Source organism: Peromyscus eremicus, chromosome 22, assembly GCF_949786415.1.
Source record: "Peromyscus eremicus chromosome 22, PerEre_H2_v1, whole genome shotgun sequence".
Classification (NCBI taxonomy): Eukaryota; Metazoa; Chordata; class Mammalia; order Rodentia; family Cricetidae; genus Peromyscus; species Peromyscus eremicus.
The window spans coordinates 15,599,792-15,618,359 of record NC_081437.1 but is presented as its reverse complement, the minus strand read 5'-3'; the positions used below and the strand labels follow the sequence as shown (position 1 = coordinate 15,618,359).

Sequence of the window (18,568 nt, the reverse complement as noted above, 5' to 3'; positions counted from 1 at the left end):
AAAAAAGAAAAGAAAGAAAAAAATATTGCTCACAGGGTGAAGGAAACAGCAATCCAAGTGGTGTGCTGGCTTTGTGGGAGGACAGCTGCCTTCTCTGACTAGCCCTACTCTTTCCAGTTCATTAAGTGTGCTGACCCAGATATCTCCAGGCTCTTCCTTGGTCCCTCCTCTTAGCTTTATAGGAATCCACATTCCTTCGGAGCAGGTTTGGGTTGTGCCTATAATTTAAGCTCCTTTGCTCACAGCACAGCCTTCTCATTTAGAAAGCATAAGCAAAACAAAACCGAGAGAGAACAACTCGGACTGTGCCGTACTTTTCCATTGAGTGAAACTGGTATCAATCACCTTGTGGAATCTGACATCAGGTTTTTTCTCCAAAGCAGATATACAGGTATTGGATCCAATTTCCAGCTCATGCAAATGAGGATTAATGGAGCCTGTGTGATCATCGGTGGTGAGACATTCCCTCTGGCCCTTCCTTGGAAAGGATCTCTCTGGTGTATTTATGCCAAGAACGACTTGCCACACCCAGAACTTACTCAAACTTCCTGAGCTTCACCTTCCATGGCTCCCACCTAGTCCCTTGCTTTTCTTCCCACTTCATCTCCTGAACAAAGTGCTCCTTTTTCATATTGCTTCCAGCTGACTATGCACTACAATTTCCTTCTAATCAATACTTTCTAATATCCATCATCTTGTTCAGATAAAGTTATGTAACGAAAGTTAACCCTTATTACCTTAACTCTCTGCATAAAGAGCAAACACACAGTTGGCATACTTACTATTCTGTCCTCACACAGCATACAGAAAACTGGCAAAGAAAACTTAATAACCAAAACATTGTACAAGTTTGATGTCTGATCAACATAAAGACCATACTAAGCTATATACACACTGAATCTAATTATACTACTAGCCTTGGAACAAACTCAAAGTCTCCAAATTTGAGCATTTTTAAAGAAAACAGGGTTTATTTCAAGTATTCCCTACACAAAAAATAAAACTGTCTGTTTCGTCTCCAACACTGCATAGAAGAAGCAGGTATGGAGGCACACACCTGTAATCCCAGCAAGGGAGGCAGGAAGGAGGGTCAGAAGTTAAAGGTCATCCTCCAGGACAGAGAATTTTCAAGATTTTCAAGATCGGGGATGGGTTGGGGGAACAACCTGTAGATAATATACTTCAATACTTCTGAGGAACACAAATTATTTAAGACTTATCCTGAGGCCCTAACTATATCATTTATTCAATATATCATTAATTATCCAACTTGAAATAAAAAAAAAACTTTTCAAGTGATGAGAATTCAAACTGTAATAGGCATTCAAAACATATGTAACCATAAATCTTTTCATCTACTTGGTTCTTTGAAATCAGAAGCAACTACATAAAGAAAAAAATAAAAAAAGGAGGCTTTGGTAGAGCAAACAGGACCTGGGCTAGACTAAGACTCAGTTCAAGCTAAGTCTATACCAACTGAGACTATTTATAGTCTAAATTTCCTTCAAAGACAAAATATCCGTAGTCTAAAGAAGGTGACAGAAAGTAAATAGAAACACAGGATTGGGAGAGAAGCTCTAGAATTCTACAATTACAAATGCTTCAATAAAACATTCAGATTATTATACCAACATCCTGTAAGATTAAAAATGTGTGCAGTTTTCCTCCTGTCTGCCAGGGCTCCTGATTTCTCTCTTCCCTTTCCCGTCTTTCTCAGCTGCCCTCTTTCCCTGGGTCCAGTGCACACAAGCATAGCACTGTCCACTACTGCTATCTCTAGCCTGTCTGTTAACATCGAACCACTACTTACCGTGCCGAGACCATAGCAGCTCCTATGACAACTTAGTCACTTAGCTTCTAAAACATGTTCAACAGGTAAGTTAATGCATTCTGTCCAGAGACATCAACCAAGTAGAGCTAACCACCTGTTAGACTATCAGTACACACCTACAATATTATACACTCCATTTTTACCACATTTATTATAGTGTGCGCACACACGTGCAAACTCACAAAAGCATGCCCCAGTGTGTATTAGTGGAAGTTAGAAGACAATTCCCAGGAGTTGGTTCTTCAAACTGACTGGCAGGTTTAGAAGCAAGCACCTTTACAGGTAGCTACCTCACGGGCCCATACTTCCTATTTCTTAAACCCTTATCTACCCTGCTTGGTTTATGTTATCAGCAACATTTTATAAGTAAAAGAGAAGCCTACAAAAACTGCAGACCATAAGTGACAGAGCTGTGTGGCCCTACGGCCCACATCCACACTGCTAACTTATGACGGTCAAAGACTGTGTCACCATTTGAAGAGGCGGCCCAGGTGGGAAGTGTCAAGGACCTCAACGGCAAGTTATTGTTTTGTTTTGTTCTAATGGCCCAAACTGAAACTTGGACACCATGAGCAGGCTTCATAAATCAAAAAGCAAAGGGATATCTGGCCAGATTATTTGGTCTCTCAGACACTTCTCCAAGACTACAAAAAGAAGAATTTTGTTTTAAATTCTGCCAAAAGCACAAATATTTTAGAGGGGAAACTGTGGGTCTCCCCCTACTACTAGAATTCAAAGACATGTGAATAGAGAAATTGAAATTTAGATGTGATGGTGCATAACCCCAGCACCCAGCAGACAGAGGCAGGAGTCTGAGGCTAGCCTGGGCTACAGAGCAAGGCCTTGTAGCTAAGAAAAACCAAAACAAACAAACAACAAAAAAAAGAAAGTTTAGGATTAAACAGGCATATCTCTTGATGTAAGGGAGTGCTTTGAGAATTGTTTTTCCCAAGATACGTATTGAGGACATTCTTATTAGATTTTGAAATTAAGATCAGAGAATTCAGCAACTTTTTCTACTGAAAACAGCTAAAAATTCTGGACAAATATTATTGCAATTTTATTTAAAGCAACATAAAACTGACAAAATAGCAAAAAGTTATCTGGTCAAAATTACAGAGAATGAGAACCCATGAGGTCAGGAATAAAGGCTTTTGCATACAGACCAACCAGAATGTATCAGCTCATCAGTCTGAATGATGACAGAGACCGAAGGGCAAAAATCCAAAAACCCAGACCACCCAGAGTGGACAGTCGGCAGGTGACACAGTTCACATTTGGGAAAGACACTAACGGGCTTACAACCACCAGGCAAAGACAGTGAAGTGCATTGGGTCTCCAAGCCCTGTACAACCCAGTTCTCCTCAGATGAGTGGTTCAAGCAGCGACTTTTGTTTAAAGTGGTACTGAACTAGTGATGCCTCCAATTACCAAAAATAAATGCAAAACCTCTGGAAATTCCGATCAATCTTATACTTCTCCAAGGATAGTGAGCGGCAGCACACAACGACAAGCCAAACCCACAAAGGAACAAGTCACTGGGAGCGAGGAATAACAGGAACAATCCACCTTAAACCTAGGAACTGCAGAGACACCAACTAAAAACGGCACACGCTAGGGCTAGAAAGACCGTTCTGGAAAGACCTGCAAAGACTATGGCACCATCAAAGAACAAGAACCAGATTACAAAAGGAACCAAAACGAAGGTCAACAATAACCCAAGCTAAAACTCACTGCATAGCCATAACAGACGGAAAAGGACTGCAGAGGGAAGTGATGGACTGAAAGGTAAGTCAGAATACATGAACCAGAATAAAGGGTGGAGACAGAAGACGGAAAATATAAAGAAAGAGGAGAGGGGAGGCCTAAGATACATGCATGCATACTCAGAAACCCAACAGGGAAAAAAATGTACCAGAGGGTCTATCTAAAAAAAATTATAGCCAGATAGTCTGTAAGATAATCAGATTTAAAGAGTATAATAAAATTCTGAATAAACAGAAATCCATATTCTGGGGGAAAAAAAGGCAATGAAATACAAAATACCAAAGACAGAAAAATATAAATAAATGCAGCTAACCAGAAAATTCTGAATAAACAGAAATCCATATTCTGGGGGAAAAAAAGGCAATGAAATACAAAATACCAAAGACAGAAAAATATAAATGCAGCTAATCAGAAAGCAGCAGAACACATTAAAATCATTTTCTAGATAAGGAGAAAAACAGCAAGTATGACTATGACTGATCACTTCAGAAGCTTTCAGGGACAAAAGGAGACACTGAGGCTGAGTTAGCTCAGTGGCAGAGGTGTGCTTAGCGTGTGCCAAGCCCTGGGTTGAATCTAAAGGAAGAGGATAAAGGAAGAGGAGGGGGGGTGGCAGAGGAGGTGACGAGTTTTTTAAAAAAAGAAAAAGCCTGTCAAAACACCTGGAGGCAAAAGTGACAGGGCTTGTACAAAACTTACTTCATTCCTGGTCACTTAACCTCTCCTGGTACTTAAAAAGTTTGGAGTGCCTTCCAAAGTTCATCCCACCTCAAAGATCACTCTGTCATTATATATTTCAGTCAGTAGGAGGTGATTCAAATGATAATAGGCTACTGCCTAAAAATAAAATGCTAGCTATCACCAGAAAGAACAATGGAAATTAACAGAAATTATATCTCATGTTCTATAAAAAGCCATCCATATACTGAATGCCAACACATGTTGAAAACTGCCAAACTTCTTTATACATACTGCGTGTGTGTGTGTGTGTGTGTGTGTGTGTGTGTGTGTGTGTGTGTGAGAGAGAGAGAGAGAGAGAGAGAAAGAGAGGAGAGAATAGGAAAAAACTAAGCATTTATTGCCAATCTTTGTTGCATATTAGAACCACATAGGAACTCAAAAAAGTGCTACTGCTAGGACCTAATTTCTATGATTCTGATTTAATTGGTTAAGCCCAGGGAACAGGTGCCCCAGATTATTCTAAGATTGCCATTAAGGTTGAAAAACACTCAACTGAAATGACAAATAAAAGGATATGTTTTAAAAAAGTAAAATCCCTGTAATCCTTTCAAAGTATAATTTAAGATTAAGAAATTATCAAGGGTATGAATAAAATTAAAAACCTACTCACAAAATGATATAATGAGGGTTCATTTGTTCTAAACTTAAAAGCAGTTTAAAGAAAAAGATAAAGCAGATGGTTAGTTTTATAAGATGGTTAGTAAATGTACACAATTTGTTATTCCAGATGTAAGTGACGGTATTCACTCAAGTTTAGCCACATGGTGGGATGTTGAGAAAAGCAAGTTCATTTGTAGTATATAACAGTTTTGAGCAGACACAAAAGACTACCATTCCTGTTACATGGTTTTAATGCCAGCACAAGACCCAGAATATTAGACTTCACGGTCTCAGAAGGCACCATCACGCTCTGGTTCAAGTTTATGACTAAAGATTATCCTTTTCTCAAAGGCAATAAATGGGAGTGGAAAGTAACATCGTGTATTTCCTACCATTCACTCAGCACCTATCTAACACATAATCTCACTTAATTCTCACAAGGTAATTTATTATTCTCACCTTACACTGGAGGAAATTAAGGCTCTGAAAGGTCATACTTATGGCAAATATGTATTATAGGCATGAAACAAAATAGTAAACTTAGAGTATGGATTTATTAACGGGTCTATGTCATGACTGCATCTTGTGATCTGGGAAATAATTACCATAATTAACAAAAAAGCAGTCATTTTTAAAGTTCATACATTTTTCATTTACATGCTCAGTAAATGTCAACTTTCTTACGAAGGTGCTAGGTAGCAATGTATTTGGATTGTTCCCAGTTCCCTTTTCCTTAAACCTCACATTCTATCCCTTAGCACATCTGGCTAGTTGTCAGGATTCCTGTGTTCAGAAGCTACTATACTTTGGTGATACATCAACAAAATGTATATGCAAAAAACCTCACCACTACCACCCATTCTCAACTCAAGCCTCAATTAATTAAAACAGTCTTCTAAAACACTCTCGCTGCTCCTTCTACCCACCTCCCTGAGCCTCTTCTGAATTCCTGCCAAGGGTCCCTTATTAAAGATGCTCCTTTTGGCAAACCACTCCAGTGGTTACCCAACCCTCAGAGGTAAAACCCGATGGCTGTTGTTTTCTTGGTCCTGGGGCCTGAACCTGGAGCCCTGCACATTCTGGGCAAACACTACCACGGAGCTGTAATCTCAGTCCTCTTGTGACTCTTTACTTGAAACTAGCCTCACTAAGCAGCCCATGTCATCCTTGAATTCATTCTATGCCCAGGCTGGCCTTGAACTTGTGACCCTTCTCCCTAAAACTGCCAAGCAGCTGAGATCACAGGCCGCCAAGCCCTGCCAAAATCCAAAGCCTTTCTAACAGGCAGCAGCCAGTGCCTTCCTCTGGTATCATTTCTTCCACTCCTCCTGTCCTCCAGCCATACTGCTTCATGTTGGTCCTTTGATATCCTAAGCATCCTCCCTTCTCCTGGCCGTTTCAACTCTTTCTGGACCTCAGGGATGGCATTGGAAAGTTTCAGCTCAAATGACACTCTGTCCCTGAAGACTTACTTCCTGCCCCTTTACCTTGCCACAGCATGTAATACTAATGTAACAGGTATTCATCACTGTTTACCTGACCCCATGATTTAAATTTCACGAGATAAGATCTTGTATCTTCTCCATGCCTAGTACAGGATCTTGCATGAAGTGCATACTTCAAAAATATTTGCTAAATGAAATACAGATCATTAGTGCCAAAACCCAGATTCATAAACACTCCAGCACAGAGCCTCTACACCACATCCTCTACTACTTAATCTAAGCAGTTCTAGCACTCTCAGGTAGAGACCTGAGCCTCCTCCACTCCCACACATACATCATCAAAATCTAGGATTACTTTATTTACATGCTTGCTTTCCTGTAAGATAATTTTCAAACTACTAAACCTCAGGTTCCTATCACTTCATAACATGCTCCACGTTTGCTGCTGAATCTTCTCTCATGCTGTTCTAAGAAAGTCAATCTCCCTCTCCAACGACAGTCTGAGTCTCCTACCTACTGTGTATGTACTGTCTTACTAATTAGGATGCACGCGTCTCTGGGGTCTCCGGCACAATGTCTCATCCATGGAAAACATTCTCAAATATATTAGTATTCTTTCTTCAATTCCTTTCTCGAACTCAGTAATACCTTGATGTTCTTTATTCCCTCATGAATCACCAACGCTCAAGGGAGTGGGGGAAAGACCTATTAGCTATCATGTGTAAGGAGGAAATAGACAAAAAAAATGTTTTTGACGTGACTGCTTTCTCACTCCCAACATCTAAAGGAGGGAGGAAGCGACAAAGGCCGCCCAGACAGATGAGAACTTGGATTGCCTTTCACAACTCAGCCCTGAGAACTTGAAAGAGCAGGACTGACAGGTTCCTGAGGGGACAAATGAGACTGAACCTTAAAGACACTTCTGTTGACTTTGGTGTTAATGACTTCAGAAGAGATTTAAAAAACTAAAAGGACACAGACAGACGCATGTGTCATCACAACTCATCTGACTCTTTCACTCCATATTGTTTTTTCTAGGAAAAGCCCAATGGCACATAAAGGGAAAATCAAATTTAATGGTGATCTAAAGTATGTTGTTTTGTTTGTTTGTTTGTTTGTTTGTTTTTGGTTTTCTGAGACAGGGTTTCTCTGTATAGTTTTGGTGCCTGTCCTGGATCTCGCTCTGTAGACCAGGCTGGCCTCGAACTTACAGAGATCCGCCTGCCTCTGTCTGGGGTTCAAGGGGTACACCACCACTGCTCCACTTATTTTATGTTTGTTTTTTTTTTAAATTTTCTCTGGAACATTTCATTTTATTGTAGCATAAATCAAAAGATGCTATAAAAAATGGTGTTCTTAATATAAGCAAGAACAGGAAACTTACCTGAAGTGAATTTGGATGTGTGCACAAAAATTAAAGACTGATTAAATTTAGAGATGAACTGTAAAATTTCAGCATCAGAGAGAACAGAATGAACGAAGGTAAGAAGGTCTGGAAATCCCCAAGTTCCCACACACACAGCAAGGTAAACATAGTTTAACTGCTTGTTTTTAATATTACTATTATTTGTTTTACATTCCGTAAACTAGAAAATACACTAAAATCTGAGCAGACACAAAAACCATTTCTAGCAACCTTGCATTGGTGAGACCTGCCTTCAGTAGTGCCTTGAGCCTGAACTCCGTAAGCTCAACTACAGAACGCACTGCCAGCAAAGTTATATGTCTAAGCATTAGATTTCTCTGTGTGTACTCTCTCATTTGGTTGGGTACAAGATCAGTCATCACGAGAAAACTTACAAATAGCAAGCAGATTGCCAACTTAACAGTAAGGTGTGAAAACGTCACCAAACATAACTGTAGAAACTGAAGAAATCATACGGGCCAATCCCTCACTTTACTCAACTGCCCACACCTACCTCCCAGAAGCTATGCTAGCTAAAATAGCGCCCTTCCACACTCTACTCCTGTATTCTTCTTCTGCCTCACAGAGGTAACTACAGGCCATATCAGACAGCTATATTCGCTGACTGTTAGCCTTCTAAAGACTAAGCGCCACGAGGCAGCAGCCTTCCAGTTTGGTTCATCTGGAGTGTGTATGTTAATCTGGAGTCGACGGGCCACGAGCGTGTGCTCGGTAAGTAAATGATAAGACTGAAGCCCAGAGAGGTCATAGGATTTCCTCAAGGTCACAAAGCTAGCACAGCCTTTAATATAGACCTATTTACTATAACCTTGCCTGTTCGCTCCTTCCTCACCAAAGGTGAGGTGCCTGAACCTCACCAAAGCAGTGTGCTGCTGCAAAGGAGTATCTTCACCAGAGTTCTCTTTCTCTGTTTCTTGTGCCAAAAAAAGGGGGGGTTGGGGGGACCAAAAAAGTAACACACTTCAAGTGCTTCCCAAACTTAAACTTGCACTCAAATTTCATAAGCATACGGAATTAGCCCATAAAACAGAGAGGCACAACCACTCACATCTCTTTGAGTTCCTTTGGAAATGAGTGTGTGTGCGTGTTTTACAAGTTTTATGAACAGCCACTGGAAACCTATTTAACAACTCAGAATGGCCAGTGAAGTATTAACCTTTCATTCTTCTCTGGCCCACAACAGCTCCCCTCTGTTAGGTAGGCTTTATCTTGAAGATTATGCAAGCAGGCAACGTAACAGAGAAGCCCCTTTAGTTCCTTTTAAAGTACATGTATGTCAATCTTGCAAAACACTGAGCAGAGAATCAACTCTTGGGAAGTTTTAAGATCCTGTGAATAGGTACCATTTCAGACTCATCTGACTCCCATTTAGTTCCTTCCTTCATTCAAAACCTTACGTTATCTTAAACAAAATGCGAGACGAGACAAAGGGGGGCAGAAAAGCGGTGAAGAAACATTTTCAGACAGAAAACTGGAGCTGATCCTGTTAGTAACACTCTAGCCCTACGCCAGCTTTTCGCAGAAAGCCAGGGCCTCGCTGATACAACTTGTGTTGTCTTCTCTGGTCACCTTCCTTGCGGAGAGAGGAGTCAACGGCCAAGACCTTTTGCGGGGGGGATGTCTCTAGACCTAGGGTGCATCACGGCTGAGCCAGGATGATTTACTCAGAGTCTCTCAAAACTACTGTCAACCCAATCACTAAAACCGAAAGGGACAATCCCATGATGTGGCATGGCAAACAGTTGAAAGGAACACGGGAGTGAAGAGTGGGAAAGAGCCGACGAAAAGGCTCCGGGAGGGTGAATGCATCAGGAGAGGGAGTAGGAAATGGGGTCAGCAAAAGCCAAAGGTGACTGGAGGAAAGGGGATGAGATTCTGGAAGTGATGGGCGCGAGGCAAGGGGGAGGGGACGCGAGCGGGCTGGGGGAGGGGGCGAAGGGTCCGGGGCGGGGCGGAAGAGAGAGAAGAGGCGGGATGAAGATGGCCAGGCCGGGAGGGTCTTTACCTGCAGCTCCGCCCGCTCCACCTCCCACTGGGCTCTCTCCACCTCGAAGCGGGCCCATTCGTGCTGCAGGAAGTGCAAGATCCCGGGGAGGCTGTACTGAGCTCGGGCCGCCCCCGCCGCAGCCGCCCCGTCTCCGGCCGCTGCAGCCTCCGCCAGAGGCCCGAGCCCCTTAGCACCGCCAGCACCCGGGTGGTTGTTGCTGAAGAAGACGCCGGGACCCGCCTGCTCGTCCATGGCGTCCGCACGAACCCCGGGGAGCTCTGCCTAGGCGCCCAGCCGCGGCGGCAAACTGCGGCGGCCAGCTCTGCCTCCTCCCTCCGCCGCTCCCCGCCCACACCCCAGTCAGCAGGGAGCAGCCGCCTGGGCGCGGGGGCCGGGCGAGCCCGTGACGGGCCGGGAAGTGGGTCAACTGCGGCCCGCGGGGCTTGCCGGGAAATGTAGTCCCGGGGCGTGGCGAATCCAGCCGCCTGTGGGGCTGCGCCTCGCCTCTCCGAGGCGGGGCTGGAGCCACGCCCCTTCCTCGGGCCACGCCCTCCCCTCGGGGCTGCGCGGGTTTCCTCTCCCGCGGTGCGGCCGGGCGATGCCTTTGGGGCGAGCCGCCGCAGGCTCCCTTCACGCGGAAGTTCGCGGGTGGCGCTCCCTGTTGCATACTCACACGCGGAAGTTATCACGCCGAGTACCAGCCCCAGCTGCCCGTAGTTTAGGGCTTCCTGGTCGTTTTGTTAAGAAATAGGCTCAAAGCAAGCCATCCGGTCGGCCCGCTCCCCCGCCGCCCATGTGGGGGTTCATCGGAGCCCGGACACCCCTGGACCACGGGTCACGATCGCGCCTGCCCTCCTTTCCCCGAGGGGCTCGATCTTGTTGACAGATCGGTTTTCGTTTAGGAGGCTCTCTGGTCCTCTTGTCTCTCCGCTGAGATTCGACATTTGCAGTTTTGGAGGGCTTCTTCCAAATTCTACTTTTAATCTAAAATACTGGCATTGAAGCCCCCTTTCTCTGTAGTAATCCTTCGGTAAATTCCGTGAAAGTTTTAGATCTCCAGTAACAAGTGTCGCTTGTTCAAATCTCATTCTCCCCGCCCTCGCCGCACAGTTCTCACTCGGTTCACTTGAACAAGTATTTTATTGTCAGTTAGATTCCGTGCCGGGAATATAAAGATAGATGTCACAGTTCTTGTCATCAAAAGGAGATTGACATACATGGAGAGTCACAGAGCCCTAACGGCTACACTCGGGAGGAACAAAGTCCCTTTTTGCTCTCCTGTTCTCCTGAATACCCAGAAACCTCTCCCTTTTCACTTGTCGCTTTCCCAATTTCTTGGGCAATTGAACTTTAGCACCAAAGGCACACCAAAACCTTTTCCTTCTAAGTGACTTGCCAGTCACTCTCTGAGCTCCCTGATAACTATGATCACTAAAAATTCACACTACACCAACGGGAGAAAGGAAGATGTCTGAAGAACATTTAAGAAGTGAAAATGATATTAAGTAATTATTTCATTGTCACTCTAACAAGGAGTTTGTAGTCTTGTTTTGTTCCGATGGGCACGGGGGTGGTAAAATGGTAAAGACATAAGCTGGTGAGTGACTTGCAAGGGAAGGACATCCTGTCCTTGTCCTCTCTCTGCTCCCCGGTCTTCCCATGGAGACCAGTGAAAAGGACAGGAAATACATTGTATCTGCTCTGGTTGCAAATAGCAATGGCCAGCTCTCTTCTCTCCGTCACTGAATGTTTCTGCTTTGTGAATTCATTCTTTATTATCATAAAAAGTTGATCCAAGCCCGGCCAAATTCCTTCTGTCATAAATTATTTTAGCTCTTAAATGTCCTTTGAGATCCAGCCCGATCCTCTCATTCACAGCTCAAGAACTTGAGACTGTCCTCAATGAGACCTTGAGTGACTGATTACAGCCAAAACTAGCACCCAGAATCTGCTGCCTGCTAGTTCAGTGACCTTAAAAAAAAAAAAAAAGGTTGATGGGGACGTGGTGGTATACTCCTGAGGCAGAGGCCAGCCTGGTCTACAGAATGAGTTCGAGGACAGTCAGGGCTACCTGGAGAAACCCTGAATCAAATAATAATTAATTAATTAAATTAAAAACAGGTTGACTCTTCTCTTATTATATATGTCAGAGAACCAAGGAAACAAGATTTTTTTTTCATCTGAGGCATTAAAGTAATTTTATAAACTTGAATGCCAAGAATCTGGGGTTTTTTTTTCCCCCTATAACAGAAGACTTTTCAGACAAGACGATTGCTTTAAATTGATTCATAGAAGGCTAAAAATTACAATTAAATGTATGGACAGTAAGGCAGGGACGATAGTTCCATCAGTAAAGTACTTGCCATGTAAACGTGAGGAATTGAGTTTGGACCCACAGCACCCACATAAAAACCAGGTGTAGACAACCACCTACAACCCCAGTACTGGGAGAGGGTGGGGAGTGTGGAGGTGGAGACGGGTGAATCCATGATGTTCATTGCCAAAATGATGAACTCTAGGTTCAATAAAAGACTCCTGTCTCAATAAATAAATAAATAAATAAATAAATAAATAAATAAATAAATAAATAAATACTAAAATAAAAATGAAGGTGGGGAATAATCAAGAAAGACTTGTAAATTTCACACAAGTGTGCGTGCGCGCGCGCACACACATACACACACAAACATACACTTCCCCAAAATAGAGATATCCTGGACTACTACGAATACATACTGAAACATTATTTTAATTCATACTTAACTTCATTATTCAATAACTTCTTTGCTTTTGAGTACGTATTTATGATCAAAATGGTATTGATGGTCCATATCATAAAAATAACATTGAATAAGTCAAAATTTTAGGAGTAGTAGTAAGAGGGTATTATAAAATTTACATTCACTTAAAAGATCTGCATGTGATGGTATTTTGTCGGTAGTTTAACAAAAAAAACTATATTTAAACAAATTTTAAGGTTCTTTTGCTTTAACATAAGGCCCATGGATCCCATATTTTCCACCTATATGAGTTAGATTCTGAAACTCTGTGTGAGTGTGAGTGTGTGGGTGTGTGCATATGAGTGAGTGCATGTGTGTGTATGTGTTTTGTGTATGCACACACACACTTGCTGCTCATGTCTGGAGGTCAGAGCATAACTTATGGAGTAGATTCTCTTCTTTCAGCATGTGGGTCTCTGGGGGTGGAACTCAGGATGTGTGTCATACTTGGCAAGTAGTGCCTCTTTCTACCCGCTGAGCCTTCTCACTGATCCAATTCTCTCATTTTTATTAAAGCATAACATTTGTCTTACAGAATAACTGAGGTTATATAGGAGAATGAATTTAAACCTTTAACATAGTACCTACCATATGGCATATACTGAATAATCATAGCTATTTTTATAATACAGTTCACAAGACTAACTGAAATTTACACACACACACACACACACACACACACACACACACACACACACTTAAGGTCCTGGTAAATGCCAGGGCCCTCATAATTATTTGTTTCCCTTTTGCATTCCTAGAGTTAAAATAATCCTAAAACCAACAAGACTAATGCTTTAAGCTAACCTCTAAGCCTCCAACAAAACTCATGGTGGTGTTGGCTTCGCGATATTTTCATTATACAATAAAGCCTAACATAAAAAATAGACTCTTTTCTGAGCACACAGAGCAACTGTGGAGGTGTTGACTCATGTGTCAGTTTAAGCAGCTTAAGGTGAAAATGGGAACTGCTAACAGGGTACTTAGAGGGTAGAAGGGTTTGCTACGTTTAGGTTATCCATGTATGCTTTGTAGGATCAGTATTACATTTCTGTAAAATGACAACTCATCTGATCTTTTTTTCTTTCTGTTTTTCATTAAAAATGAGTGGCTGTTTTGCCCAAGCTGTGCAAAATGACCAGTTATTCAGGTTTCCCAGAAAGGCTTCAAATTGAACTTGATGGCTCTTTCAGAGTTCTGGGCAGAAAAAAGGAAATTGCCTGGGTGGAAAGAAGCCTCCGAAAGGACAAAAATCACATTGGAGAACAGGAACTTGCAATAGGCCATTGTTTGTTCACCTCTGCTACCATCTATCCTGTCCATCTCTGTCCCCTCTCCTTCCTGCCTGTTCTTTGTCAGGGAGCTTGTTACCGCATCCAGCTTCCCGTAGACTCCCCAGATGCGATGCCTAGACCTGCAGTTTGCTAATGGCTGAGGTGTGGAAACACCCAGTAGACACTGAGAATGAAGGAGTTCTAGCATCTGAAAATTCCCCTGGAGTCCAAGAATTAAATCTGCATCCCGAGTTCGTGATAGGATAGGAAAATAGCCTTTATTAGTTATTATTGCAGTGACTTTTTTTTTTTTTTCAGAGCTGAGGACCGAACCCAGGGCCTTGTGCTTGCTAGGCAAGCGCTCTAGAGCTAAATCCCCAACCCCCAGTGACTATTATTTTGGGGGCAAATTTCAAATTAGAAAGTTGACTTATTTTAGTTTTAAAATTATCATTTGGGGCCAGAGAGATGGTTCAGCAGTGAAGAGCACATACCGCACTTCCAGAGGACCCCAGTTTGATTCCCAGAACCCACATCAGGAATCTCACAACCACCTGTAACTACAGGTCCAGGGGGGACACCACCTCTGGCCTCAGTGGGCATTTGCACTCACCTACACAGGCACACACATGCGTAATTAAAAATAATTTAAAATTAAACTAAAATTCATTTTACTTAATAAGTTTAACTGTAAATTTCATTTCAAATGTTTTAGATAACCTATAAAAGGAGTAATTAAAATATAGACAAGTGAGAGTTAGCAGTATATCATCGGAGTGATCCTTTTGAATCTTGGATAACAAAGCAAACACATTATTTTATTTTACTGGCCAGTGTTTGATACTTTGTGGTAAAAAGATCTCTTCTCAGAATAAAATTTCATCTCTTTTAAGAATTCATCATTTTTTTTAGAATTCATTAATAAGTTAAAATTAATTTCAGTTTTGTGATGGCTGATAAGTAGAGAAATAAACACTTCAAGGCTACAGCAAGATTACCTAAATCCATATAAACATTGAACACGGAATAGCCTGAAGTGATTACACAGTTCTGAAGCTGTAGCAAGCCTTCTCTTAGAATAGTAGTGGTGCTCAACCTCAGAATTCACTTCAGCAAACAGATTAGGTCTTGATCATACTCACATATATATGAAACATATATGTATGCATATAATATGTATATATACACACATATACATATGTTTATTTATTCTTATCTTCTGTATATGAATGTTTTGCCTGCATTCAACACATGCATGTCCACAGAGGACATAAGAAAGCATCAGATTCCCTGGAACCGGAGTTACAGAGAGTTATGAACCACCATGTGGGTGCTGGGAACCAAAGCCAGGTCCTCTAGAAGAGCAAGTGCTCAAACCAGCTGAGCCATCTCTCCAGCCCCTCATCACATTTTCCTCTTCCCTCCTCAACCCCCCGACTTTGCTTGATACCGCTTCTCACTTAAAATTTGCAATGAACCGGGCGGTGGTGGCGCACGCCTTTAATCCCAGTACTCGGGAGGCAGAGGCAGGTGGATCTCTGTGAGTTCGAGGCCAGCCTGGGCTACACAGCAAGATCCAGGACAGGTGCCAAAACTACACGGAGAAACCCTGTCTCAAAAAACCAAAAAACAAACAAACAAACAAACAAACAAACAAACAACAACAAAAAACTTGCAATGAGCAGAAGCTCTTCTCAAAGTGAGTGTGTGTGCATAGTGTGCATAGTGTGTGTGGTGTGCTTTCATATATGTGTTGTGTGCATGTGACTGTACGCCTGGGATGCACTCCTTTCCAGGTATAGCTGCTCTCAGCAGAAAACACTCAACCTTCACTTGGGCATGAGTTACTCAGAACGGCATCACCTTTCCAACGCCCACACGGTATTCCTCCGACTCACAGTGTTCCTCCGACGCACAGTAAGTCAATCCTCAAAAGAATGCAAACACAGCACATTTTGCTTTTGTACATTGTTTTGTATAAATATGTAAGAGAGGAAAGTCAGGGCTTAGTGCCAGAAAACAAAGCAAAAACAAAACAAAACAAAAAAGAATGAATGAACCTGGAGCTTCCAGCTTCACGTTTTCGCTTTAATTTTTGACATTTCTTGCTTTTCTTAGGTTTCTCGCAATAGGACTGGACCTAATTTGCATGTGCCCGATTGCTCCCTTCACTCTACCTCTACACACGGATGTTGTTCACTCCGCGTTAGTTGCAGAAGTTGCAGTTGGTCTCTGGGATGGAAAGTTCTACCATTATGTAGGCTATCTCCTTTCCCAGATTTCCCCTCTGCAGCAGGATGTGAAGCACCCGGAGCTGGAGGGCAGAAGCAGTTTGAACCAGTTCACACAGACTTTTATGGGAGCTTGTAACATGGAACATGCCAAGTCGCTGATGGATTCCAAACTCCGTTTGTATTCAATACACACGAATTCACCGCGGGGGTGGGGGTGGAGGCAGTTTAAATATAGTTCTTAGTATAAGACAATAACCAAATTAACACTGCCATATTTGTATAAGATCTAACCAGTATGGAAACACAAAAGAAGTCCCAGTACCAAGGAGAGAGGGATAAAAGACAAACGAAATTCAACCAGAAGAGGGAGGAATGGTTTTTCCAGTTTTTGTTTAGACACTTTGAGGAAGAACAAGTAAATAATGTAGGTGACATGTACCAATGTGATAAACACACGCAGTCTGAGATGATAGTAATTTTATAGCTACTATTTACATAGCATTTACTCAGCAAAGGCAATACGTTTCAGAGGCATGGATTCCAGCCTTTGCCTGTCCCTCTGAGAAAAAATGGTAATGTTATCTTTATCTGACAAGTGCGGACGCTATGGCCACGGACACCAGCAAGAATAAAAAGGAGATGTCAAATCGCAGTAAGGAACTGGTCACCAAGGGAAGAGGTTTCACAAGGATGTCCAGTGAGAATTCAGAGGGCACTTCATCTCGTTATTAGTAGGATTTCTAATTTGTTTTCAAAGTCCCCCTTAGAATGTTACCCCTACCCAATCTCTCAGAGAGTAGCTATGCAGCTTTGGAAGTCTGCCTGTTTTCTGAATCACTCAGAAAAGCCTAACTTTTTCTTTTCCTGTATCTCTTTTCTAAGCATGCTTGCCCTAATGTTTTGAGCTTCACTCTTTCCCCGAAGCCCCGCCCCAATATGTGGTTGCCTCTGCCTTGTGGCTGACCTCTGTGTTGGCTTTACTGGTTTAAGACATGTCTTTTTTCTTTTTCTTTTTTTTTTTCTTCTCTCTTCCATTCTCATCCTTTTTAACTTTTCTTCCCTCCTTCCTTCCTTCCTTTCCTTCCTTCCTTCTTTCTTACGTTAGTTTTCTGAGACGGGATTTCTCCATGTAGTACTGGCTGTCCTGGAACTCACTCTGTAGAGCAGGCTGACTTCAAACTCATAAATCCACCTGCCTCTGCCTCCCAAGTGCTGGGATTAAAGGCGTGCGCCACCACCCCCCAGCTGCTTCTTTTAAACTTTAATAAAATTGTCCTCAAGCTTAAAAAAAAAAAAAAAAAAACAGAAAAAAAAACAGAAAAAAACAACAAACAAAACTCGTTGCTTACTATAAAATTCAGCAATCTGAAGCAAAATTTAAGTCGGTTTTTAAAAAAATGTCTTAGGAAATCTATGGCAAAGAGTATAAATAAGTCAAATGTAACACTATTCCTTAAGATGTAAAAACTGGAAACGAAGTACTTAATTCCAGGATACTAGCTGCACATAATGGTACACTGACTCTAAGTGGCATCAAAACCCGCTGGGGAGCTGAGGAGATGGCTCAGCAGGTAAGGTGTTTGCTATGGGAAGGAAGCTCAGATTCCCAGAAGCCACATAAAAAGCCACGTGGGCTTGGTGGCCTGCCTGTAATCCCAGCATCAGATCAGACCCAGGGAATCCCTGGAGCTAGCCAGACTAACGAGATGAACTGGCCGGACCAGGAAGACTGGGCCTTGAGACCAGCTCCAGCCTCAGAGACCCTGCTGCAGAAGGTGCAGAGTGAGCAAGAAGGACACTCCACATCAACCTTGGATCTCCATATGCATGGACACACATGTGCACACACACACATGCAAACAAGCATACAGGTATCTCTGCACACTATACGCACATACATGTGCAAAGACTGCTGGAGCCGGAGCGCAGTGGCAGACAGCTGGCCTAGTATGTGTGAGGCCCAGAGGTTAAAAAAGAAATCACTAAATCTTTCCCATATTATTAGAGTAATATTACAGGAGAATGCTTATAAAATAAATGGAGGGGGTTGGGGATTTAGCTCAGTGGTAGAGCGCTTGCCTAGCAAGCAAGCACAAGGCCCTGGGTTCGATCCTCAGCTCCAATAAATACATAAATAAATAAATAAATATATAAAATAGAGAAGGTAACAAGCTAAGACATCTGCCATACAGTTATTATAATATGGAGGAAATTACACACAAATATCAACATAGATTTTCTTTTTCTGGGTAGTGGATTAGAGGAGTTTTCCTAAAATGTTAATGAATGCAAATTTCATTGTAATTGATGAGTTTACAATAAGATATAAACTCAAGGGCTGGAGAGATGGCTCAGAGGTTAAGAGCACTGACTGTTCTTCCAGAGGTCCTGAGTTCGATTCCCAGCAACCACATGGTGGCTCACAACCATCTGTAACGAGATCTTGTGCCCTCTTCTGGCCTGCAGTCATACATGCTGTATACGAA

The 18,568-nt window shown here is 42.4% G+C and overlaps 1 protein-coding gene and 1 non-coding gene across 4 annotated transcripts in view; one reads left to right on the top strand and one right to left on the bottom strand.

The window, feature by feature from the left end:
• Positions 1–10,156, bottom strand: part of Strn (striatin) — an 82,577-nt gene extending 72,421 nt beyond the window's left edge. For 2 of the 3 annotated variants that reach the window (XM_059248359.1, XM_059248358.1), the window contains exon 1: positions 9,816–10,156. In XM_059248359.1, coding sequence (XP_059104342.1) covers positions 9,816–10,049 — 234 coding nt within the window. In that variant the 5' untranslated portion in view covers positions 10,050–10,156. The remainder of the gene's footprint in view (positions 1–9,815) is intronic. The other variant, XM_059248357.1, reaches the window with a different exon arrangement.
• A 7,972-nt stretch (positions 10,157–18,128) lies between these two features.
• On the top strand, positions 18,129–18,207 carry Trnaa-agc (transfer RNA alanine (anticodon AGC)). The gene has a single exon. It is a non-coding gene; the product is annotated as a tRNA-Ala (tRNA).
• Positions 18,208–18,568: the final 361 nt, after the last annotated feature.